Source organism: Lampetra planeri, chromosome 2 (genome assembly GCF_965212315.1).
Source record: "Lampetra planeri chromosome 2, kcLamPlan1.2.h2, whole genome shotgun sequence".
Classification (NCBI taxonomy): Eukaryota; Metazoa; Chordata; class Hyperoartia; order Petromyzontiformes; family Petromyzontidae; genus Lampetra; species Lampetra planeri.
Genome location: NC_136108.1, coordinates 18,873,704 through 18,900,632, shown reverse-complemented (window position 1 = coordinate 18,900,632; position 26,929 = coordinate 18,873,704). Strand labels below are relative to the sequence as shown.

General features: G+C 45.0%; 1 protein-coding gene across 5 annotated transcripts in view; it reads right to left on the bottom strand.

Moving 5' to 3' along the window:
- Positions 1–26,929, bottom strand: part of THRA (thyroid hormone receptor alpha) — a 108,217-nt gene that overhangs the window by 14,119 nt on the left and 67,169 nt on the right. For all 5 annotated transcript variants that reach the window (XM_078609513.1, XM_078609521.1, XM_078609529.1 and 2 more), the window contains exons 2-8: positions 24,378–24,440; positions 22,159–22,365; positions 14,728–14,831; positions 8,863–9,010; positions 6,437–6,642; positions 4,923–5,072; positions 2,262–2,520 (exon numbers count right to left, since the gene is read on the bottom strand). In XM_078609513.1, the coding sequence (XP_078465639.1) occupies positions 2,262–2,520; positions 4,923–5,072; positions 6,437–6,642; positions 8,863–9,010; positions 14,728–14,831; positions 22,159–22,365; positions 24,378–24,384 (1,081 nt within the window). In that variant the 5' untranslated portion in view covers positions 24,385–24,440. The remainder of the gene's footprint in view (positions 1–2,261; positions 2,521–4,922; positions 5,073–6,436; positions 6,643–8,862; positions 9,011–14,727; positions 14,832–22,158; positions 22,366–24,377; positions 24,441–26,929) is intronic.

Sequence of the window (26,929 nt, the reverse complement as noted above, 5' to 3'; positions counted from 1 at the left end):
TAACGAGGATTTTACTCCCAACTTTCCAACTGTGGGCAAGTTGGGTACGGAATAGGTGGTAAAATAAACGTGTGTTCTACCTGTGGTGTGCGTGCGTATAGCGACACGATGTGGCTATAGCAATTGTGGTAGCAGCCCTATAGATCATGGTATTTGTGTTATGCTGTAAATTAAAACTATTCACCATTCGCTCATTAGACGTGAAAAAATACCAGCCACTCAACTGACACGAATGGTCTGATATGCAATATTCACCAGACTCACCACTCAAAAGATTAACCTGACACTCACCAAACTCACCTCTTACTTATGAGACACTAACCACTCACGTGACACTCACCAGGGTCCACCCACCTGACACAGACATAGACATGGCTAAAAAGGCATGTCTCCTAAAATCTGTGAATTTGGGTCACTTAGCGGAAATGTCTGTACTTTGTGAATTTTCTACATATTATTCGCAGACTTCAGGAATTTTTCCACCAGTGGTACTATACTACAATAAAACTATTTTCTTTACCAGTTAAAGCCCACTGACCTATATTGCTCCTTTTCAGAAGCGACCTGGCCACAATAAGCTCAACGAAGTGGCTTATGATGCGCAAATGCATAGCAGCCAAATAATCTAAACGCATGTTTCTAAATGTGGAGGGAAAAACTGGAGGACCCGGAGAAAAATCCATGCGACCATGGGGAGACCATGCAAACTCCAAATATACATGCATCTTCAGGGTGGGAATCAAACCCACGACCTCCTGCATACCAGGCGAGGTAGTTAACATCTCGCCACCACGGCCCACGTCACCGCAGACTCGAGGAGTTTCACTGTACACCCCATTGGGGTGTCACTCCTCTACGCAGTACATCAATAAAAAAAATAAAGACAAAGATCCCCCATATAGCCTTAACAGACTGTTGGGGCAAGTGCTGTAATTGAGCACCTATGAAGGCCAGCACAGCACACAAGGAGGTGGGTGGCCAGCACCACGCCCGACCGCCTTTGTCTCCCCAGTGGCTGTTTACACACCGCACCAGGCACTCATTTGAGGCCGAGTCGGCCTAGGGGAGGCCCAGGAATGGTTCAGATATTCATCACCGGTGTTGGCCGTGAGAGGGAATCAAACTCGGGCATGGGCAGACTCTCGCCAGTAGGCGGCGCACCACTCCCTGGGGTTGGCATGCGGTCGTCAGCTTTGTTGAACCTCCCATGCAGCAAAGCAGTGAATAACTACCAACAATTATATAGCAATAAAATAGACACAAAAAACGTACTACGCTGTACACAGTGGGATACGGCGTAGAGCTCTATGCAAATCGTGTGTAAGGGAATTCTAGACGTGCTGATCTAGATTTGGGTGTGTAAGACGCAAAATCCTCGACCATCGTAATAAATGAAACAGACGTCCGTTTCTGCACTTGAACATCTAAAGTCACGTACTAATCTTCACACGCACGCTTTCGCAGTCAATGTTCGAATTGACAATTGAGTTTTTGGTTTGGCTGCGGAATGATCCGGCCAGATAACTGCGGCAAGATCCTCCGACCACGCGACACGGCCAAACAAACCGAAATGTCACATCGCTGACAAGGGTTTAACTCACCAACTGTTATCTTTTCAGCCTCGCTAACTGGCAAAGTGAAGAATAATTCTCACACTAAAAATTTAGCAATTAGATGCACGACACCTCGCTTGAGAGTAAGTCAAGCATCTCCAAGAAAATCAAGTCAGAATAACCGTGTCACCTGACCCAGCTTCTTAAAAATGTATAATCATTGGTCCAGTTAAATTGAAAATATTTAGAGTTAATACATTGACAAATGAGTAATATATAGTTTGAATCTCATAGCTTGTTCCTGCCAGGAATCTCAGTGAGTTTACATGGAACACCTGGGTATGTCCCATGACCTCCTGCAAATGAGCCTCTGAAATTTCACACGGGCGCAAGGCACGCCTAGTCACTTTGGTGACGTCACCAACCACTCACTGGTGAATGGGGGCTGCTGTTGCTACTTTTGCTGTGCGTAGGTGAAATATCACACTGTGTGTTTAGAAGAGTCTATAAAATGATCAAACTATTTCTACTTTACCAGGAGAGGCTCACAGCGATATTCGCTCTGTTTCAGAAGCAACCTGCCCACAAATGATAGCTCAAGGAAATTGCTTATCACGTGTAAATTGATGGGATCGAACCCACAACCTCCCGTATACCGGGCGAGGTAGTTAACATCTCGCAGCATGGCTCCGTCATGCTCTCACTTACCCGTGGACATGAGCAGCACCGCCTGCAGTAGCGCCACCTCCGTGTCATCCAAGCTGAAGGCCGCCAACGAGCGGCCCAGGTCAAAGATGGCGTCCGACACAAGGCCGAGGCCTCCGTTCTTCAGCTGCTCCTTCTTGACGGCGACTTCGCCGTTGAGCGTGAGCGTGTCGCTCTCGGGGTCGTAGCGCACGGCGGCGCGCAGAGACATGATCTCCATGCAGCAGCCCTTGAGCAGCACGATCTGGTCCTCGCACGGCAGCTGCGGGGAAAGGGCGTGCACGCTCCACATTGGGCCCTGCTCTTTCATAATAAACCTCGTTGGCAAATGCTGCACTATACTTGGCAAATTTCGATGTAAAGCTTTCGTGACTGCAGGGATTCATCTGCTTGGTTCTTTCGGTAAAGTCACGTAGAATGGAAATAATAAAATAATAAAAATAAAACATAATAAATAAATTTTATCATGGTTTTTTAAATTTTATTATGGAAATAATAAAATAATACAAATAAAACATAATAAAATAATTTTATTATGTTTTATTTTTATTATTTTATGTGACTTTACCGAAAGAACCAAGAATATATACTTGGCGAACTCATTATCCCCATTACCAAGAAGCCCAAGGCGTCTATCCAGTTTCCTTGTTAAACATCCCTAGGACAAGAATGTGAATGGGTGACGAAGACTTTGACATTGCGCCACACCAACCGTTTTGAAACGACCTTGTTTCCTCCCCCGACATCGTAAATATTCCTTAAAAACATATCCTGAAGCAGACGCTTAGTCCTGGATACAGCCACATATGCCGATGTGATTTGTAACTTTGATCATACCTGTATAGTTCAATGTTCATGTGCCATTTTATTGAGGGACTACTGCAGCGTGGTGTTATCTTGCTGTGGTCTGGGACTGTTGTTGTTTTTGCTGCCTCGTCCAATGTCGATAAATCGTACTTATATATTGGGATAATTATTTACTTAGCATTTTATCTATTTGCACTATCGTTTTTTGCATTGTTCGCCGTTGTAACTTGCCGACCCACTCATACTGGACATCTGTTAAAACATAACTTCATAGCTCATCGGATTCCTCCGGTAGTCTAAATAAAAATTCTGATTGGTCCACAAAGGATTCGTCGACACTAGGCTCTGTGGTTAGCGAGCAGCTCCAGGATTGCCTGCTGTTGGCCAATCACTAAACTGCTATTTCAGCCAATAACAGATGACGTCACCCACACAAGTAATGCGCATTTCAAAACAATGCTCACAGTAGAACTCCAAAATTCCGTGGCGATGTTGGACACGCGTGTAGCGAACCATGTAACCTGTGGCACACTGAGATATTACTCCGAGAATACACGCGGCTGCCTGACTCCCAAGGATCCGTGAAAATGTGCAGGTTATAGGAGCAACGAGAGCATGTGACGAACCACTCTCTTGACCCGCAGAACATTTACGCATTATAGGAGTTGCCACGTCGCAAATCTTCCATATGGCTCTGCAGTTAAGTATTTTTAAAACTAATTATCCAAGTTTTTATTATCCTCAACTGCATTACTGTCAATCTGCATCTTGGTTGTCTCTGCATCTCCAATTGTCTCTCTACATTTGTCTCTCCCCATCTCCATTTCTCTCTCCATTTCAATTTGTCTCCTTCCATTAACCATCTCTGGCTGAATCTCCGTTGCTCGCTGTTTCTCTGTTTGTCTCTCTGTATCTCGGAGAAACAGAGACGGGTTCGAAGCATTTCTGTGATGCGAACGTAGATATTTTCAAGAAGCCAGCGACACTTTAAACACTGCTGCAGTAAAAACAAAAAACATCTCCATTTCCAGTGTCTCAATTATCGGACAAATTATTCACTACTATCGGGAAACTTTCGTGGATAATAGAAAATTTTAGCCACACAAAATCCTTTAAACGTTTCAGATTTCCACCCCCCCCCCCCCCCCCACGACTTACAGTTGTAGTTTCTGCGAACCGAATGGGCACTGAGAATTAGGATTTGCAAATTGTTAAATGACCGATAATTTTCTTTTATTCTGTGGGCCTATCTCTAAACCCATCTTACCCATATGCCTTGCCAGGCTTGCCCTGGGCACACAAACTAGGCCACAAAGGGCTCAGGGCCTATGGGTAAGCCCACAGAAAGAAAAATAAAATAATAACAGATTGTTCTATGTGTGTTTTGGGTGTACATGATCAGAATCAGAAGTGTATTATCCGAGTAAATTACCAATTGAGGTATACAGCTCTTTCTCAAGGGCGACTCGGCCAGCAGACAGACAGGGCAGCAAGAGTTCATAAACAAGGTATCAAAGATGACAAATAAATAAAACCAAACTATCTTACAACACAATTACATACATTTGCATTGTTTCCACCTCTATAATGCACACATGATTCCTTGTAAAAAGGTTACAGTTTTGTTGCCAGAAAAAAGGGGGAAAACCCTATTATTATATTTTGGTACTGGCAAAGGAGGTCTAATGATGTGTGCAATCCGTGTATGTGCATCTGTGTGTAGTCTGTGTGTATTTAATTGTACGTATGAGCCTGTTTTGTCTGTACGTCTTTGCCTTTGTGTGTATATGCATATATATGTGAAACACCAAAGTAATGTAATAAATAACAACGCTGCAAGAAGTTGCATCAGCTGACCTCGGTAAACATGGGCAGCTTCTTGGCAAAGTCAACGACCCGGGTGATGGACGGAGTGATGATGGCTGTGAAGTGGGTAAAGGCCTGGAGGTCCACCTTGTCATCCCCATCCAGGCTGGACAGCATGGACTCCTGGCCAATATCCTCAGACTGACGGTGCACATACATAGAAGACAACAAACCAACACGTGCATCAGTAGACTACCCCCACTTTGCCGAAGATGTGAGGGGCATTTTTCACACTGAAAAAAAAGACGCGGCACGTTTTAGACACGGGCTGATATTTCCCGTAACCGATATTCCCTGAACGTGTCGCGATGATTTTCAGCAAGAAGAAATGTTACGCAAGATAATTAAATTCAGGTGTGCAATGACTACACCCTTAAACTTTAATTACTAAAGAGTAGGTTTTAGAGTAGGTTACCATCCAGTGTGAATTAAAATAGTCAGTAAATGTGATCACATCTGAATGTCGTGTACAAAACCTGTGGCCATATTTATTTTACAGACAAGAGGAGTTAGTTGTTGGTAAAGGAATAAAGTAAAGTCGTGAGCCTCGACATGAACAGGGGGGAAAACAGTTCCAGACCATGTGACCAGCAGAGGAGAATGACTGGGTGCTTTAATATCTTCAAGTGTACCTTGGAACACGGAAAAAGTTTAACTTATCTTCGGCAGCCATCGGAAGGTTCCGTACATTGTGAACCAGTAATAGCAGCGTTCTGGAAGCAGGCGAATAAGGCGACCACAACCCTTTCAAAACACCAACGCATGGCCCCTGAGAGCACTGCTCTAGCGAAGCTCGCATCCCTCGAGGACAAAGCAGTGTCTAACAAACGTGTGTGTTGACAACCACACGTGTACATAAATGTGTTGAACTTCTAAAATGTCATCTGTTTTTTTTTAAGCTGGAAAAATGGTAAAAGGATGGCCCCTTTGACACGTAGGCTTTAGCGACCACTATTATTCGTCACAAAGGTTTTTTTGGGGTTGGATCGCGCAAGTATAAACGTGTCCTTAAACCCGCCACAACCCGACACAGCCAATTAGTAAGGCTCGTCACGTAAAACAAAACGTGCCAATTGGTTACTACTTCAGCCCACCGGTGTGGTGGAGAGTAAAGCGCCATCAAGACAACGGCGCTGCCCGTTGCGCACTGAAGCACGTGAACCAGAGGTCGCAACCGGGTACCCGATACCCCTACCCTACCCGATACCCGGCTACCCGTACCCGGCCAGGTACAGGTACAGGTACCCGTTTGCGACCCTGGTGCGGCCGGATACGGGTAGACCTTGAGTCACTGGTGAGTAACCGTTTGTCACTCATTTCGGGTAGGGTACGGGTACGGGTAGGGAACGGGTACCCATTTGCGACCCTGGTGCGGCCGGGTACGGGTAAGGAATCAAAACCTGTTTGCGACCTCTGGCGTGAACGTGACTGCGCCGAGCAGCGCGCCCGCGGCATTCCTGGAGTGCACTGTTCGGTTACGGCGCGAGAGTAACGCAGTTGCTGACCATGAATCGCCTGTGCTCCTTCCACTGGCTCCCCTGGGCGTTGGTGGTGCAGTGCGCGGCCGTGACGAGCTGAATCAGCTCCCACTCCTTGTCGCTGGGCCCCGGTCTCTCGATGACGTTGCGCCGCTTCTCGTCCTGCTTGCGCCGCTGCCGGTTCTCCTCAATCAGACGCCGCTTGGCCAGCCGCTTGCCGTCATCCAGCACCACTGCCGCCGCAGCCGGGAGACGCAGCCGCGGGTTAAACGTCGCGGAGGGCGGGGGGGGCAACGGGGGACATCTGCTACGCACCCCGCGTGCGATAACAGGGACGCAGAAGTATTGCACTCTTATCGCCCTCGGCTGTCAAGTTGAAACAAGTGGAAGAGTGACCCCGCTACGGACGTAAGCATTAGGGGGGACGAGCACATTCATCGCGAGCATTTTGTACCCTCCTGGCACAAACTACTATTTTATGGATTTGTGTGTTTTTTATTTAACACGTACCAGGCTTTCGCGACCAATATTATTCATAATCAACGTTTTTGGGTTTAGATCGCGTTATTTATAAATGTGTCGTAACCCTCCACCACCCGACACGGCCAATCAGTAAAAAAGTGTCACGTTGACAAAAGACAAATAGTTCACTGCTTTAGCCCACCGCTGTGTGAAGCATGAAACCACAATAAAATTGTGAATGTTGTGGTTTCACGCTTCAACACACCGGTGGGCTTAAGTAGTGAACTATTTGTCTTTTGTCAACGTGACACTTTTTTACTGATTGGCCGTGTCGGGTGGTGGAGGGTTATGACACATTTATAAATAACTTCATCTAAACCCAAAAACGTTGATTATGTTTTTTTATTTGTTTACAATTTACAAAAGCAGCAATGAAAGAATTGCTATTCTGAGACAATTATCGCTGCCGACACCAAAACAAATACATTCTGTAGGGCGGTGCTCAGGTGCTGTCTACAGCTATTGGGTTCTTTTATCAACATTGGAGATGCTGTACAGAATCGTAATCTGATCAGGTGGAGCTTAAAACCGATATGTTGTGGAGTTTAAGTGGGGTCGTAATTATATTCAGCCTATTATCGCTGGAGGGATTTTTTGTTGTTGTCCTTCCCCGTACCTCCGATTAGCACGGTGCAAAAGAAGTTCAACATAAACGGAATGGGCCCCACTTTATAACAAAGTAAACAGTGGTCACCTTATAAGCCAGAAGAGAGGGAACATATTATTAAACCATAAATATAAAACACAGGCGGTCTCCAATTCACGGCAGTCCGATTTACGGCGATCCGCATTCACGACATTTATATAACGCCACCATGAATCGATTTACGATGCAGAAACTTGATTTACGATGCATCTTCCGATACGACTCCGAACACATTTGAACAGAGTCGGTCTGGTTTCCGATGTGACTTGGCATGGAGCTTTTGTGATTCTCAAGTGTTTTTTTTTTAACTATTAAACCTATTCGCAAGCGAAGGGCTCACAAGTGATGTCATCACATCTATCCCTCTATTTAGGAAAAGAAACAGGATTATTTATCTACAAATCTGGCTGTCCCCCTGATGATGCAAGTTGTAATTCATGTCGAAACGTCGTACTCAGATTGTAAATGTTGCGGCTGTGCTCTCCAACACACCGGTTCACGTGACAAACCTTACTAGTTGGCTGTGTCGAGTGGTGGTGGGTTTAACGACAAATTTATAAATTTATGGGACCTAACCCAAAAAAACCCGATATTATCTATTAAACCCTGTTAAACATGGCTTATAAAAGGAAAAACACACCGGTAAGTGACGTTTCTACTATTCATGGGAAAATAGGGTCCGATTTACGGCTATTCCATTTGCGACGTTGTTTCCAGGGTACGCATTGTGTCATCCTCGCAGTGGCTTTTGGCTGCCCATCTAACAAAGACGATCACTGCATGGCACGCTTTCACATGCGCCTCTGCGGCCATCTGGAAAGCACTTCCTTCTGATATTAGGAAACCATTTTTAAATGTCAACTGAAAACTTTGCAACTGCGTTTTGTGTTTAGTTTGCTGTCCTTCCCCCGCACCTCCGATTAGCACGGTTGGCTACGTACGTTGTTGGACCAGATGGCGTCATCTGGTCCAACACCATGTGAGACTAGGCTCTAAGCAAAGCTGTCTCGGGTGTGGACCAATCAATTTCAAGGGCAGTGCATACATTATCAGAGTTGTGTTTTTTGTTTGCATTCCGACCGCAGGTATTGTGGTCCATGCAAACATGACTCCTTGTAAAAAAAAAGGTGTCAGTTTTGTTGCCAGATAAAAGGGTAAAAAAACAATTATCATATTTTGCTACTGGCAAAGGAGGTTCCAATGGTGGTGCGTGAAAGCAGTTTAACATAATACATACATTGTGTGACATCAAGTGCATCGTGGCGGACGCGTGGATGTAACGTACGGTCAGAGGCCATGCCCACAGCGATGCACTTCTGGTAGCGGCACTCTTGGCACTGGTTGCGTGTGATCCGGTCGATGATGCAGCTGCCCTCGTACTTGCACGCATACGAGGGGTGCAGGTTTTTCTGGATGGTGCGCCTGAAGAATCCCTGCAATGAAAGCACACGGCTTGGGTTCTTAGAAAATGTTTTGCACTCCCCCCTATGCAAAGTTACCGCAGCATCATCCGCGGTACCACACATGGGTGCTGCTTCCGCGACTTTGATGAAGTACAACAGCGACGGGTTTTGGGAAAAACAATCGATTGTGCGCGCAAACTCATGGGTTTTTAGCAATGAAACCCAAACGACGACAAAAATAAGGGTATTTGCTTCCCATGTTGTTAAGCGGCAACCGCTCTGGTCATTCTTCACGGAGAGGCTTCGTCGTATGTGTGGGTCGTCATGATGGTTTTGTGGTCACATTCACTTCGATGTATTTTGGTACGCAAATCTGTAAATCACTCCCATCTCCAGATCACCTCCTATTGGCACCATCACTTCACCCTAATTAACTAATGCCGCAAAAAAGGTCGCAGTGATTGCACAGCAGAAATTAAGGCATTAAGTGAATTCGGGCAAAAATGTGGGTAACTTTGTAAAGGTCTTGCCTTTAAATTTCGATTTTCAGACGCTGTCGCCTCGACAGACCTGGTTTTCACCTGAGGACAGCTGCTTGCGTTGTGGCCGAAACGTCGTGAGAATTATTTTATTATGTTTTATTTTTATTATTTTATTACTTCCCTTCTACGTGACTTTACCGAAAGAACCAAGAAGATGAGTCTTGCCTTTAATCAAGGTCAAGAAATCACCTTGGCCAATGCTGTCCATGGCTCCACACCTCACTCTCACCTGTTTCCTTCAGCCAGGTACTGCCGTTGTTAAATTGACAGCTGACCTCCGACTAGCACGGTTGGCCACGTACGGTGCGCAAAGAAGTTCAACATGCATACAAACAAAGTTTACTCTGACAGTATCCCACAATCTGGCTTTCGGTGTTCCCTTCGGCGACAAGCTCGCAATTACAGTCTTCACAACCTGCTGCTCGAGTGTGAAGTCATGTCCCATCTATCACGACTTCCTTTTCCTGATCACATCCATAGCATATTGTAGATTAGCACGGGTGGCTACGTACGGTGCGAAATAAGTTCAACATACATACATACATATTCCTTGCCACGTGATATATGAACTTCCAAGTTGACCGATAATATGAGCATCCTCTGCATGCACAAAGGCCAACGTTTATTTTTGTTATTTTGTTCAAGCCCAACATACACCAATTTCCCTTAATGTATACAATTATTATGCCGCCCATAACAACTGTTCGTGTTGGTTGTGGTTTTTCTGCGACGAAACATTTTAACAGACTGCACTCTCAAGCACGAATGCCAGTCATGTGACCAAATCATTACATTGCTGAATATTGGGAGGCGGCAGGCAGCAATTACAACCTCACCCCACCACCTCCCGGCAATTCAATTCAACAATCAATCCTCTTTTAATGTTGCGGTCATCGTAGCAGACTCTGGTGGCTATGGAGTAGGGGGGCAACATACAAAAGAGATAACCGCAGATTGTTACGCACGCAACTCGATCCACGTGTCGTGCGCTTTAACCATCGATGGATTAATTGACGCGTCGTTAGTTACACTGCTGATGTCGGGCGCCAGATATTATTTCTATTATTTTTATTTTATATTTTTACCTACGTGACTTTACCGAAAAAACCTAAGAGTAGTAATGAAGTAATTTCAGTTTCAGCTTGGCATTCTTCATAACACCAGACCACAAGTTTTTGCGGTGGTCTTGTTTCCTACGAAAATGCGGCTTTGCCAAGATCTCTGTTAAGTAAAGTTCGCGTGAAATGATGAATGTACAGCGATTGCCGAAGGTCGTCTCACTTCCCAGGACTGTGCACGCTTCAGTTGCGCTTCTCAAGGAGAGCGCGCGCGGCATGCTTGACATCTTATAAAACACAGCGCAAGAGATACAACGGGGGGGGGGGTCCCTCGAATCACCATGATTCGTAACAACCATTTACCTCTCCTCTCATCGATTTGACGATTTGCACATATTGGCGGTACACCCGTGTGCGGTATTTCCCCGCCATTTGCAGCCCCGGTCCGAAAGTCCTGCGGGGTGCGTTAAAACTCGTCCTCGTGATGTCGAAGTCGTCGGAAGACGATTGTCAGTTCAACATTTGATTACAGATTTTTATGAGAACCGGTGTGTTATGCTGCACCGTTGCACCGTCAATACGTCCAGTTGGTTGTCATGATCCAGGGTCAAGGTTCAATCCCAGAATCCACCTTGTTTACATTATCATCGTTACTGTATTTTTGTGTTGCTTTTCTCTTTCTCTCTCTTGCTTGTTTAGTTTTGGTTGCTTTTGTAATCCTCAATTCAACCTAAGCATATTCTGCACTCCGATTTGCATTAATTGTAAAAAAATAAACGATTCTCACATCTAAATATTCGACGCGTGTATCTTGACCATGAGAATTAATTTCAATTGATAAATCGACGAATCGTTACACGTACATTAGTTACTGCGCGATAATTAAGTGCATTGCAGTTTCTGGCATAAACTCTTTATTGGGGGCACGTTTCCATGATAGCGCATGAACCACCACTTACACTAACTGCACAGTTATTATGGGACGCACCGAATACAATCTGCTCCTGCACACGCATCTGTGCACGTGACGGTTAATTTTATCTGTGTCTGGCATGAGCCTTCCCGAGTATCACTTGGCCTATAATAAGAACATCGTGCAGTGTGAAAGCACATCACACTAACGAAGACAAAGGTGGACTTGGCAGAGTGCTGGCTTTGTCACCCTGCCACGCCGTGAACTTTCCCCTGATGGACTCCACCTTCTCAAAAGAGGATTTATATTTTAAGTTATGACATTGTTCTAACCGAGTAGATCAGAAGATCTGACAGAGAGCGGCATATATCAATGAGATGAATAGGTCAAAGTAAACTCCGAAAAAGGAAACATATGTACTTTATCCCAACCAACAAAGTAAAATAGGTGATATTTACCCCAAGTGAGGACATGAGTTGGGGCACTAAGGTTTACTAAATGTCAAGTTCAGAGGGTAGAAGGGAGATGTGATAAACCGTTTCAGGGTGCCGTGGTGTAGAGATGTTAACTACCTCGCCTGGTATGCAGGAGTTTGTGGGTTCGATCCCGACCCTGACGCCTGCTGTTGTATATTCGGAGTTTGCGTGTCTCTCTCCCCGTGGTCACGTGGATTTTTTCTCCGGGTCCTCGGGTTTTTTCCCCTCCACATTTAGAACCAACATGCACTTAAAGTATTCAGGCCGCTATACATTTCCGCACAAGCCATCATTTGTGGCCAGGTCGCTGCTGAAAAGGAGCTGTCTACATCGCTCGAGTGGGCCTTACCTGGTAAAATAAAAATGTTTAGTTTAAAGTTCATCCACAAGGTGGCGCCCTCGAGTAAGGATGGCATCTCCTCGCACGGCGTTTCCCCGATTCGTTTCAGGTTGATGAACCCCAACAACCTCCCCCAAACCCCGTTATTGGAATCCAACTGTTTTCACGCCCCAACAATACAGCTAAAACCCTTCAATACTCGTGGGGTTTTTTGTTTTTACTCGTCGCGTTTCGCGTAAACTTATTGCAGTGTTATTTAAAATTTACGGGGTTGTATTTGTGGCCGTCCATAAATGACGTCACGCGATTTTGGACGATTTTTGACCCCCCCCCCCATCGTCACACGGCGTCACAAAAAGTCAGACCCCCCCCTCAAATATGACGTCACAAAGCTCTGCCCCCCCCCCAAATAAAACATGCTTCAAATCGCTTTAAACTATTGTCATTGCAGTGCGTATTTAATGTGGCGCTGCACTCTGATGCTGTAGGAGAAAACATTTATTAAAAAGTCCATTTAATTAAGTAGAACGTTTTGTCTATATTTATTTAAAGTTGCGCATTTTGATGTGACGTCACATTTCTCAACCCCCCCCCCCTCGTCACACATCGTCACAAATGTCTGACCTCCCCCCCTAGGTGCGTGACGTCATTTATGGACGGTCCCTTTTTAAATAGCTCCCTACTAACTAACCGACAAGAAGTGGCGAGCCATTTGGAGCGACTTTTCCCGGCCGCACCGTTTACAGATGAGTGCTTTTCCTCTGCATTCGTGTTTGTTGAACTTATTTCGCACCGTACGTAGCCAACCGTGGAATTACGTTTACTCGATAACATCAATTGATTCATATTTGCACGTTAAAATGTGTTTACGTTCATCACTCTCAAATCTCAGCTGAATAACACAATGCTACACTACAATATATGTATTCATTAATATACACACACACAGTTCAAATGTTCATGTTTAAACGCAACGTATGTTTATGCCCCCCAAAACCTATTTTTCCTCAAGCTTTGAGTATTAATATTCGCGGATTTAAGATTCGTGCCGTTCTCCAGGTAAGTATTCCCCAACAAATACGAAGTGTTTACTCTACATAAGTCTGTATTACATCAATAATTCCATGCATAGCCCACATATACAAAAAGACAAAGCTCCCCTCCCCCCCATAGCCTTATCAGACTGTTGGGGCAAGTGCTGTTAGCGAGCACCTATGAAGGCCGCATTGTACACGAGGGGGTGGGTGGTCAGCACCACGCCCGGCCGCCTTTGTTTCCCCATTGCGATGTTTACACACCGCACCAGGTACTCATTTCAGGCCGAGTAGACCTAGGGGAGGCCCACAACTGGTTCAGATAATCGTCACCGGTGTTGGCCGTGAGCAGGAATCAAACTCGGGCTAGTAGTGCAGCACGCTGACCGTTGCACTACCACTCCCCACATATACACATGCCATGTACACAGGCACACACCTACACACATACAAACACACATACAAATGCACGTGCACACACTTAATTTTTGTAAACGGCCACTGCCCGTAATACCAACTATGATAGATTACATTTTATTTTAAGGAAGTTGTTATTTACAAACTTTTAGTATGTTTTGCCACGGCGCACCCGTAAGACTGAACGCTTATTATCCGCGCCCTCTGCATGCTCCCAGTCAATCACGAATACGCCGCGCTTATCGCACACACTCGGTAAGCTCTCTAGAATAACAACGCTGTTTTAAGTCTGTTGCACAACTGGCTTAGACTCAATGACGGGTCAACAAACCGTCTGCCACCGAGCAACCGGTTCCGGATCCTCGGGGGTTGGAGACCCTAATAGGGCTGCCTTGGCCGTATCACCGCACAAGGCGTGGTTTGGGCTAACCCCTCCGATTCGTACGGCGCGAAAGAAATTCAACATACGTGCATACGCACGTACACAACACAACCCGGTCACGCCAAGGGTGGCACAGTCGGGTTTTTTACAATCGGGTTTAATTGTCTTTTTTATATTAAACCCGATCATCTGAGATTGGGAGAAATCCGGTTTAATTGGTTCTAATTGCAGAACCGCACTTCGCCAACTTCTCAACGATGGGCTTCGTCCATTCCAAATTAAGGAACTCACTGGCGCCCACGATTGTGGAGGAGAAGCTCGTGTTCATCAAGACCAACCTGCCCGCCGCATTCTACGACTACCCCGTGCCCGATGGCCCCCTGAGTACGATAGCAGCACCGACGAGGAAGCAACCTAAGCCATGGATCAGAGTTTCGTATTCATTAAACCAGGTTGTAATTCCCCGAAATCGGGTTTAATTGTATTAAAGAAAAAACCCGATGCCTGCCGCTGGAAAAATCGGGTTTTTTCCACCCATGGGTCACGCAGATCACTCCCGTTCGGCTGTGTGGGCACGCGTCAAACCTTGCATCCTTCGCAGGTGATGCACCGGTAGTGATAGCCAGTTGCCTTGTCCCCGCATACCACGCAGGGCTCGTTCTTGTCCAGGTAGCTGGGCATATAGGCACCTGCAAGCGAGAGGTAATTTGATTTCCGATGTAGCGATATTGCATTGTTGCAAGCCATCTTCAAAGCTTAACATGGCAATGTTCCAAATGTCAGCGCCTCCATCCTGTGTGGGACAGTCATCTTATCTTTCCATTGGCAGCCCTCGATCAGGGATGGAAATTCCACAATCCAATTGCTGAGGTTCGTCTCTCCATGGCGGCTACAATGACTTTTAATGAAATGTTTATTCAAACATGTTTATAGATGTTCTTGTGAAATGTAACATTGCATTCAGTTTATTTGAATTGTTACACGGATTATCAAATTTGTATGTATGTATGTTGAACGTCTTTCGCATCGTATGTAGCCAACCGTGCAAAATTGGAGGTGCGGGTTAAGGACCACAAACTAAACACGAAAAGAGTTCTAAAGAATTGAGTTTTTATTTATTTAGATTTAAAAATGCCTGGACTCCTGTGGCTTCGGTGTGGCCAGTTGCCCGGCTATGTTACATGGGAGATCTGTGGTGTGTGAACACAATAACAAAAGCAAAAGACAAAAACATCAATATTGCAGACAGTGAGTACGTGGTCCTCAAGGAATATTGTACAACTCACAAACGAGGGGTTTTACAGCCGTAAACAAAACACATGCAAATCGATAACAAGAAAAATGGTGCAAAGGTGCCAGAAGGGTTAGGTACTGATGCGGCGATGTGCACTTTCGTAAACAATTGTGAATCATGGAGGTCAAACCGGTACAAGTTACGGCAGATGGGCCAAATATGCACAGATGGTGTGTAAATATTTTTTTAACGAAACTAAATTCAACAATGTTAGTCATGTCACACCACTGAGTGAAATCGTCCCTAATTAAATTGCTAAGCATGTAGCCTTTACAGTCAAGTAGTGTAATGAGGTGGAGGTCATAGGGTGAAGGTCATGGCGTGGAGGTCATGGGGGGGTGGAGGTCACAGGGTGGGGTCTTAGGGGTTAAGGTCATAGGGTGAAGGTCAATGGAAGTGGAGGTCATGGGGGGGTGGAGGCCAGAGTGGGGTCATAGGGGTTAAGGTCATAGGGTGAAGGTCATGGCGTGGAGGTCATGGGGTAGAGGTCACAGGGATGGAGGTCATGGGTGGGGGTTTCGGGGAGAAACCTAAATTCAGGATCTAGTAAGTACAGTGCCAATGTGCTTTTATCTCTGTACAACTCTCTCTCAAGCAGTATATCTCTCTTTTCCCTCATATCTCTTCTAAATACTTCTCTCCTATAACTTCTTCACACAGCGTAACTCTTTTTCTCAAATATAGCGATTATGTTCATCGTGTACGGAATGCCATCATCATCACAAACACGTTGACGGCGATGTGAGTGGTAGACCAAGTTGATAATTCAAATCGAGCCAGCATCACTCGTAAAAGAGGACCATTCTGGGTGGCAGGCGAGTAGGAATTTGTGTACATGTGCTTTGAGTGCGGGAACAGTCCATTGAAATCTGTGCATGGGATGGCTGACAAAAATATTTACAGAACAACCGTGAAGTGAATAGAATTCACTTTTGTTGCGGATTTACTGTCCAGGTTGCTACGTCGAGGCAATATATTTTATCTCAATGCAGCCATTCCGTTTGCCACAATTCACGCAAGCTGTCATCACACTGACTGAATTACCCTCTGCAAATCCACGATACATTTCATAACTATAATAACTGGCACAAAACATGCCAATTAGTTACTACTTCAGCACACCACAACATGTACAACTTCAGTATGACGTTTCACTGATGATATACAACCAGCTTCATCAGGAGATTCGCCAGAATTGTGAAATCTTCCCTTTGCGGATTATTGGAAGTTCGCGACTGCTTCTGAAAGTGGATTGAAAATGCTTCGCGCACAGAAAACCGCGATCCATAGATAGTGGATGATGGTGCTAACGAAGAGCTGCGGGGAAATGTGGAGGGATGGTTTTTATTTATTTGTTTTGCATTAGCACAGACCAGCTGTGCCAACAATCCACAAATTTAGATTCTTATTTTATTTTTTTATTTTAGACTTGGATATCCATTGTAAAAACTGCAAACAAATTATTTAACACAGAGCCATACAGCTGATATGCACCTTTTGGATCTTAGAAAAACTTGGCACCTTATGATATGAGAAATTCTTACTGATTAATTTGGCTGTCCAGACTTCCCCTGAAATCTGCACATTTTTAATCCATTAAGATAACCGCGTGGCTAAGTCCTCCCGTAATCCGTGGTACACTGTGTTTGCGCCAAAATGTTTGCGGATTATCAGTCTAACTGCCGCAGTGCTGTACAGACATAGCGATGGATTATGGTCATCTCTGGTGCAGTTGTTTAAACATGTCTCCAAGATCTACATGTTGAACACATCTTTCTCCACAAATGCTACCAAACAGTGATGTCCATGTGAACCTATTAAGTACTTTCTCACATATTCATAATGACGTCACCCTGCTGCTGCTCTATATAAGAACGGGAGACACAGCAGAGCCTCACCATTCTGGCGAATTGCCCGATGATGCTGGATGCAATTACCAGCGAAACGTCGCACTCAAATTGTAAATGTTGTGGTTTCACGCTTCAACAGACCGGTGGGCTAAAGCAGTGAACTATTTGTCTTTTGTCAACGTGACACTTTTTTACTGATTGGCCGTGTCGGGTGGTGGAGGGTTACGACACATTTATAAATAACGCGATCTAAACCCAAAAACGTTGATTATGAATAATTTTGGTCGCGAAAGCCTACTACGTGTTAAACTACTTTCTCACACATAGGAGGCTTCGGGTGTTCAAATATCGTGACGGATGTTGTGCAGACACAGGAGGTAGCCGGTATGCTGCGGTCACTGGTCGCCTCACATCAAGCTGTGCTCGAGCATTCTGCACAGAAGTGCTTCTTTGGAATTGGCTACAGACCACCACAGTACTCCCATGTTTCTTACAATGATGTCACCACATCCGTCGAGTGCGATGGGAGATTCTTTCTGTCATTTTGTAGAGAGTTTGTTGTATTGATTTGAAAGTTCAAATTTTAAAGTTCATTTATTAGATATAGCCCTGTGAGCCATTCGGCTCTTGAATTGGGTGCAACCGCAACAAACAAAAACATGAACAAGAAAACATCTTAAAGTGACTAAGTGCAAACAGAAAATCCAATAAAAGACAGCAACATATTGCAGAAAAATCTCCGTACACCAACCCTGTGCAAATATCCCAGTGGGATGCAAGTCAAACAACAACAACCACAAGACAACTTAGATTAAGGCCATCAGTCTAACTCTGTACTACAACAAACAAATACTACACCAAACAAACATGAAGCTTTCGGACTGCAGGAATCCATACTCTTTGGTTCTTTCGATAAAGTCACGTAGGTAGGAAAATAATAAATAGATCACGACATTTCGATCGCCACACAAGCAATCGTCTTCAGGTGCTTGTGTGGTGATCGAAGCGTCGTGATCCATTATTATCTTTCTAGCGACGTGACTTTACCGAAAGAACCAAAGAGTATAGTTTGTTGTCCTTCCCCCACACCTCCAAATGGCACAGTTGGCTATCTACGGTGCGAAATAAGTTTAAAATACAAATCTACATACAATGGTCCAGTTGTAATTCTGGCTTATGCATGTGTCGCGCGCTACTATGGTTGCGAATTGATTTGTTACCAGCAAATGAAAATTAATGAACCTTGGGATTTGAACTGTCCCTTGAGTGCACTCCAATATAAATCCCCCGATTTAAAGATTGAAATGCATCCCTCGGTCAGGGACCTGTGAGTCTTGAGTCAGCATTGTGGAAATAAGCAAAAGCGTCCTCAAGGACGTGGTGGAGATAGATCCCAGGCCTTTTCAAAAGAAACGGACTGGTATGCCAACAACAGCCGCAGGTTATCAGGACTTGTGATCACCCAGTTTTCCCTGTGGTTGTTGTATGGCGACAGTGGGGGATTTGTGGCACACCTTAGATTGCAAATTGTTTTTTCGGCAGTCTGATATTTGGACTGTTTTAATGTGTAATTGGAAATTGTGAGGGGAATTGTGGTACTTTTTCCCCATTGAGTAATAATGTCCATAACACATATTTCTATTTTTAAACAATATAGTCACCTAATTTCCTTAAGTCAATTATAAGCACATGCACAATGTGATGCATTTATGACTTTTGCCTATTTCACTTTTTTTTTTCTTGAACAGGCGTGCGTTCAATTTGAGTCATGCCGTTCTCATTAGCAGCTTGCGTCAGCTGTAAAAAAATGTGTTCCTGATTTGTGCGTCATTTGCATTCCTTTTATCAATGCCAATGAAAATGTAAAAAAATGAACATGCTAATTATTAATTTACCGTCAAATTCTCATTAAAAGATTTTCATCCAAATTGCACCCTGGTTGTGTGCTCTCGTTGTCACGTCACGAGACTAAGTATCCTCAGGGATCTCTCGCACGGCGGTGCTCCCCACGTGTTATAGAATGGCCCACGGAAGCAGATGCCACAGGGCTACCGCTTAAGGCCCCTTTTTCCCAGAATTGTGGTTTGTTTTGTTTAATCTTGGCCCAAGGGAAGAGACTGGCCAATGGCATTTTCCCTCCTGCGTAATGACTGCTGGGGAAAAATCCCAGCAATCAACGATGTTAATATGCTCGAATACCAGATTTCAGGATCAACACAGTAAACGAATCCATTTTTATTTAACCAGGCAAGGCCCACTGAGCTACATGGCTCTTTTCAGAAGCGACGTGACCACAAATGAGAGCCCAATGAAGTGGCTCATCCGTGTGGAAATTTGTAGCAGTCAAATACTCTCAAACGCACGTTTTGAAATGTGGAGGGATAAATCGGAGGGCTCAGAAAAAAATCCATACGACCATGAGAAGAACAATTTAGTGGCTTATCACGGGGAGAACATGCAAACTCCAAATATACATGCATCAGGGTCTGGATCGAATCCACAACCTCCTGTATAACATGCGAGGTAGTTAGTATCTCACTACCATGGCCAGATACGGTAGTTTCTGGACTGACTGGATGTCTCCTTGTTGCTGTGCTCGCGTAAAAAATAGTACAGCTTGGATCTCCAGACACCCTGGCTACCTTCAGATGTGTTTAGGACACCGGAACAAAGCAATGGTTTTGCTCTTGTACCTGGGACAGTCTGATGCCCGGCACATAGTTGCTACTCAATTCAACGAAGCAGAAGATCCTCTTTAAACTTAAAAAATAAATGTCATCATCATTATCATTGTCGATTTGAAGTTTTCGTGACTGCAGAAATCCATAATCTCTGGTTCTTTCGGTAAAGTCACGTGGATAGAAAAAATAATAAAAGAAACCACGACGTTTCGGTCGCAACACAAGCGTCCGTCTTCAGGTGAGAAAAATTATCTCCTGTTGTGGCTTTATATAGGCACGGGGGGGGGGGGGGGAGGAGTTTGGCTGTAGGATTTCACAGAGGAGAGGGGGGAGGGTTTGTGGCGTGCATGGACGGGTGGGGCTGGAGAAATTAGTAAGTAAATTAACTTGAATTAGTAATCGGATAACAAGACACACGGGTGGGTGAGTGAAAATCACAGCAGTTAAAATTTGACGCGGTTTATCACATCCTTCCAATGGTTGCTCAATCTGAATCCATCTTCTCAATTAAAGTTTTGTCTGTGTTTGTATATCTGGATGGCTTCGTGAACAAATCTCTGATGGTGGCCCGAGGGTTTGCAGAGCACCTTAGTCTCGGAGAAAACAACGTCGTGTGTGCCCACAGCGTTGAAACAATGATCCGCCACCGCCGAGGTGTTGGTGGTTCTGCCGTGTTTCAAATCAGCTTTGTGTTCACGAACCCGGTCTGAGACATGTCGCTTCGTGTCACCAATGTAACAGCTGCCGCAGACACAACTCAGCTTATAGACACCAGGACATTGCATGTCCGGAATTGCATCCTTCACCGATGGGATGAAATCCCGGATTTTGTGTACTGTACTGAACCGAACTTGGATCTTGTGTTTGTTTAAGATTTTGGCAATCCTTTTGGTAACCCCTGCTATGTATGGCAAGGTGATGGTTTTGATTTGGTCCTCGGATGGTTCTCTACCCATGGTTGGGGATGCAGCTTTGCGGATTGTGCGGTCAGAATATCCATTCCTCCTGAGAGCCTGGCATACGTGATCAAGCTCACTGGCTAGGTGGTGCTGGTCGGAGATGCAACAGGCCCTATGGTAGAGTTTTTGATGAGGGAATTCTTCTGGGCTGGATGGTGGTGGGAGTCAGGCTTTAGATAGGAATCCGTGTGGGTGGCTTTCCTATAGACAGAGTGTCACAACGAGCCATCAGGTCTCTTCTCGATCAAAACATCCAGGAATGGTAGCTTGCCATCATTTTCCACTTCCATGGTGAATTTGATAGATGGGTGTATTGAATTGTCCTTACGATGGAAGAGTGTGTTGGCTAAGCCCATCTCTTTGTGGGATGTAGTCTTAGGGGATTACCCCTTGGCATAGGAAAGTGGAATTTACATGACTGTCTTAGGGCAGCCAATATTTATGATCACCACCACATGCATATTTGAACAAAAGAAGCCCAGACAGTGATGACACTTGTCTTAAAAAACAGGAAACATGTACCAAGAAACACAACGATGAAAATGCATTCATGATAAACAAAAATGTGGGTTAAATCGCGTGAATGTAAATGTGTCGTACGCCCACCTCCACCGAACGCAGCCAATTAACATGGTTGTCACGTGAACATTTATTACGACTTCAGCACACCGGTGTGTTACAATTCAGTACAGTTATGCATCCCTCGTTTAGCACGGTAGATGTGTTCCTTAAAAAGCGTTAAGCAAAAAAATGTCCCCGTAAATAACGTAATGATAACGTTTAGTGAGATACGATGTACTACTACTACTACGCACATATGGTAAGATGGTTAGGACAAATAACTGAGGGTACGCCGCTGCGTTACTCTATCATTCCACGTACTGCATCACTGCACCGCTCAGCCACGCAACCCAAGAAAGTAGTTCGTTATCGACCGCTCAGAAACCGCGTTATAAAGGTGCGTGTTCCACGTCATAATGGTGTGCATTCCGCGTCGTGAGAAAAGTGTTCCCGAATGGAAAAACTGCGTTTGAGCGAAAACGCGCTGTAGTGTGAAAACCACGGAGGAACGCGAAAACTTACCGTACGACATTTACGTTGCCGATTACAACCAGCACCACCAGGCATTTCCCAGAAATGCGAAGGCGTCTAACCGTTGTGGGTCTTAAAATAACGCAGTCGGTCCAATCGGCATCTCGCTCAGCGCTCGCCGGCCGAGCCGTGCATCGTACCTTTGTGCTTTTTGGAGCCGTCCCGCTTCGGGGCATCGCACGATGACGATGACGGGCTGGGTTGGCCTTGGTAAGCCATGCCGTAGTCGGACGAGGAAGGCGAAGAGCTGGCCATGCCTCCATAGTCGTCGATGTCATCGTCCTCGGGCGGGCGCTTGATGGGCGGAGCGTGAGTCAGGCAGCCGTGGCTACTCATCGCCACCGCTCCTGAAAGCAGGAAGGACAGTCGGCAGTGCAGCACCGCGCCATTACTCAACTACCTTATAGGGCGGCAGCCTGGGGACTGAGTAGCCAACTAGCTTTGTGGGGCAGATCTCTTTGAAGCCCGCCTTGTTTTAAAAAGTTCTAATAATTTCCATTGCGGTGCCTCTCAAGTCTTCGTGCAACTCCAAATATGTGTTAAAATGTTTGCGGAGTTGGGATTTTTGACTATGGGAGTTGCCACAAACTGCGGGAAGGGTCATACATTTGAGGATTTGCGGATGTTTGGAATTTCACCGTAACCTACCGAAGTGACTCGTTACAGAATAAGAGGCAATGCAAATGGTGAGAATTAAAGGTCTTTCTTCACCTCGCCATGTAACACCTGTAAAGCACAACTGGCATAAATAAAATGGGGATTAAAGATAAAAACTGGTACATGCCACCCACGTATGCTCCCCCGCTTAACAAGTGCTCTTACTTTTGAACGATGTATCGAGCCAACCGGCAGAGCGTACTCTTGTGTGTGTAGGGAGACAAGATACGCAATGGCACTTAACTTGACTCTTATGTGGAATACTGAATTGTTTGCCCTGGCTATGAGGAAGCCAATTTGCACCCATTTTCAGTCGTGCATTACACAATTCACAAAAACAAGCACAAAAGGCTATTTAAATTAGCCATTACACAATTCGCCCTTTGACAATTTGGCTTTACCAATTTTCGGCTGGGGTAAAATTACCAATGTTCCCAGCCTGTTAAATGTACCGTTTCTCAAAAGAACTTTGGGTTATTTCTTTATTTTTATCAGGGACAAAAAGGAGAGGAGGGGGGGGGGTGGAAGAAACACTTTTAGAAATTCAACCTGCTCGTTTTAACATAGTTGGTGCTTTTAGAACTGGAAGATGCATGTCAAAGATACAACGCGTATTTGAACACGGTCCGTCAGTCGGTATAGACATTGCGTGAGTGCATCATCAGTATACGGACAGCCAGATCTGAGGAGTGCAATGTCAATCTACCCTCCAGCTCTTCGCTCGTGCCAGTTTCACCCATCTGTATTATGTGCGCCTAAAGCTGTTGCGATTGCCAGTAAATGCAATGGCAAGCGGTCATAAAACTGTAAATTAGGTCACGGATATAATTCACTGCCAAACAAATCGCCAAGCATACACTAGGAAATGTTAACGCTAATTAAGCCTTAGATAGCTTTTGCATGCCATTTACTGAAACTAAAGTTGCACCGAGTTCCCATTTATGTACGGGGATGATTCAATTTGCAGCCCAGGATACCCACTGATATGTATGTGCATGCACATGATGTGTGTGCTCTTATTCACTTTACATGCAAATCAATGAGGCTGGCCAGAACAGGGCAGCTGGGTTAGACCAGCATGGGATGTTTCCCCACCCCACCCCACTACCTTTAAGATCTTCGATGATCTGCTTTAGTTTGGCCGATTCAGTTGGAAGGAATTTACACTGAATGTTAAGAATGTTAAATACGTTACGGAGCAACACTGCACCACTTACGGTTATTGAAAATATAAAACAAATAAATAAAATTAAGCGCATGCTAAGAGCTAATACAGTGAGTACCTGACACGTACATAACCTTTGCAGAGCATGAAAACGTGCAGGATGACAGTAAAAAAAAACATTTTGGTCACTTAAATTTTCAGATTTGTGTTTTCATGCGCACAGGCTACGGCATTTGTTTTGCACTGGCACTCAGAATGCGTGCATGATTCACGCACACTACTCAGTACTGCATAAAAAAAAGATCATGATAATTGCCCTTGAATTGTAACAGCATGATAACTGTCCTTGAATTGCAACAGCAAATTTAATGCAAAATTTTCCATAAGGCTACAATGGCATCAAATGTACTCAAAGGAACCGATGAATAACCACTGATCTCAACTGCTACTTAATATAATATGCATCATCAATATACAGACAGCCAGACCTGATGAGTGACAACAGCAATGGAAATGTTAAAGAGCTGCACAGCTTACCTGCCATAGCCTGCACTTCAACTGCCCTTGCTCATCATGGTCCATATATACAAAGAGATCCCTCTGCAAAGGCAAAACATTCAACAAAAATATCACTTTTCAAATGCATAGCATTACTTCACAATGCCAACGGTTGCACCATCAGGGCTGTCAACCCCACTGCCATTTTTCAGAACTGAAGCCAAGCTGCCGCACAGAGAATTAATTCTCGCAGTATTCTGGCAACAGCCCGTGACACCGAGAAGCAGCTTCGACCAAGCACTCACGTTGCAGAGTACATTCCATTCCCTTCGTTTGGTATTCCAGGAAACAGAATGTACTCACTAACGCAGGGTTCATCATCTCAACTCAGTCACCAAATATGCCCATAGCAAAAAGACAAAGATCCCCCCCCCTTCCCCCGTATAGCCTAAGCATAGTGCTGTTAGCGAGCACCTACGAAGGCCGGAACGGTACACGAGGGGGTGGGCGGACAGCAACCACGCCCGACCGCCTTTGTCTCCCAAATGCCGATGTTTACACACCGTACCAGGTACTCGTTTGAGGCTGAGTCGATCTAGGGTAGGCCCAGAACCGGTTCAGATAATCATCACTGGTGTTGGTTGTGAGCGGGAATCGAACTCGGGTGGCTGGGTTCGTAGCACAGCGCACCACTCACTACACCGCCACTCCCCACCACAGCACACAAAAAAGACAAAGATGTACCCGTATAGCCTAAACAGACTGTTGGGGCAAGTGCTGTTAGCAAGCACCTATGAAGGCCGGAACGGTACACGAGGGGGGTGGGTGGCCAGCAACCACGCCCGACCGCCTTTGTCTCCAAAGTGCCGATGTTTACACACCGTACCAGGTACTCGTTTGAGGCCGAGTCAACCTAGGGGAGGCCCAGGACCGGTTCAAATCATTGTCACTGGTGTTGGCAGTGAGCAGGAATCAAACTCGGGTCGCCGGATTCATCGTGTAATGCGCTAACCGCTGCACCCCCGCTCCCTAGCACACACACACACACAGTTACACATTTACAGAGTAAATGCTTGAAAACATCTTTATGTTCGTTTTTGCCAAAAGGCTCCGGATTCGTCCGTCTCCATAAAGTGCAGCACCGTAAATATTTGTCTTTTGAAAGCATACTGCGCTGCTCACAGCAGAATAAAAAAGAAATGGAAAGCCAGTCAATTAAGGCAGAGTATGTTTGTCTCTGCTACAAGGAGAAACGATTAACCGCACTTTAATATTCAAGTATGTCAGTTTACTGAGAATTGCAAGATGCGGTTTTTGGCTTCAGGTTGCTTTGTACAATGTCCATGCAAGAGGTTTGAAAGACAACGATTTTGGATATAATTTTCCACGTGCATATATTACACGCATTTATTTTTAATACTGATGATCAATTATATACACAATGAATTTCATGTACACGTTCTGGACAGTGTTATGCAAGTTGAAACCTAATCAATTACGTTGCAGAACATTTTTATGAAATGGACCATATTGGTAAATTCAAAATAATTATTGCCTATAAAACACAATATTTTGAATTTTGCGATGTACATTTCCAAACGGTGAGATGCTTTGCATAGAATCCAAGTTTGTAGCCCATCCTTTATGCATTTTCAATTGGATAAAATCGATGAATATGAACAGATCTTTTGTGGTGCACTATAAAGGTTTGAATACTGGAAATGCAATTATTAATCTTGTCCTCAAATGCACCCAAAACAACATCCATACGAGGCAGTGTAATGTGGCACGAGAGCCCTTTAAACTGCCTACAATTGACCCTCATCATCATCATGAGCCATGCCCAATCTGCCGCTGGATGAAGGCTTCCCCTTGCCGCTACCACCCCTCCTCATGCTCCCGCGATCCAACGATCCACTCAGCACCTGCACACGAACTGATCTCATCGCTGCAGCTCTTCTCTGGACAGCCTCATGGACGCGTTTCTTTTCTTTGGCTGCCACTCGTATTATTCTTGACCATCAGCCAACGTCCCTTCCAGTGCAGGGTCCTGTGTCTCGGCCTGATTTTTTCTTAATCGGTTGAATGAAGTCATCGATCTGCATGTGTTTTATAAATCCATATGTCCCTCCCCCTCTGTCTCGCAGTGTAATTCCAAACACGCCTCTGAGCACTTTTCCGTTTTTGTTTGAATTCTTTAGCTAATGACCACGTTTCCTGAACCATGTGTCACAGCCGATGGTACACGTCGATTAAAAATGTAGCGACCAAAATTTTTGGAGACAAAACTTATCCTCGCTTTTTACTGCTGCGAGTGCATCGGCAACACTTTAGTAGTGGAGGCACTTTAATTCCCCTTCCCATAGTCCTTGTGTACTCACAAACCAAGTGATGTGTGTGGTATCGATCACGAGCATCACGACAGGGTTATACTTTACCCACGGCTGAGACCCTGGATTCGAAGCCAAGCAGGTACACAAAAAGTTAAGCAAAGCTCCAGAGTGCAGTGAATGTAATGGTCCTAGATTTGAAGCTTTCGTGACTGCAAGGATTCATACTCTTAGGTTTTATCGGCAAAGTCACGTATGTAA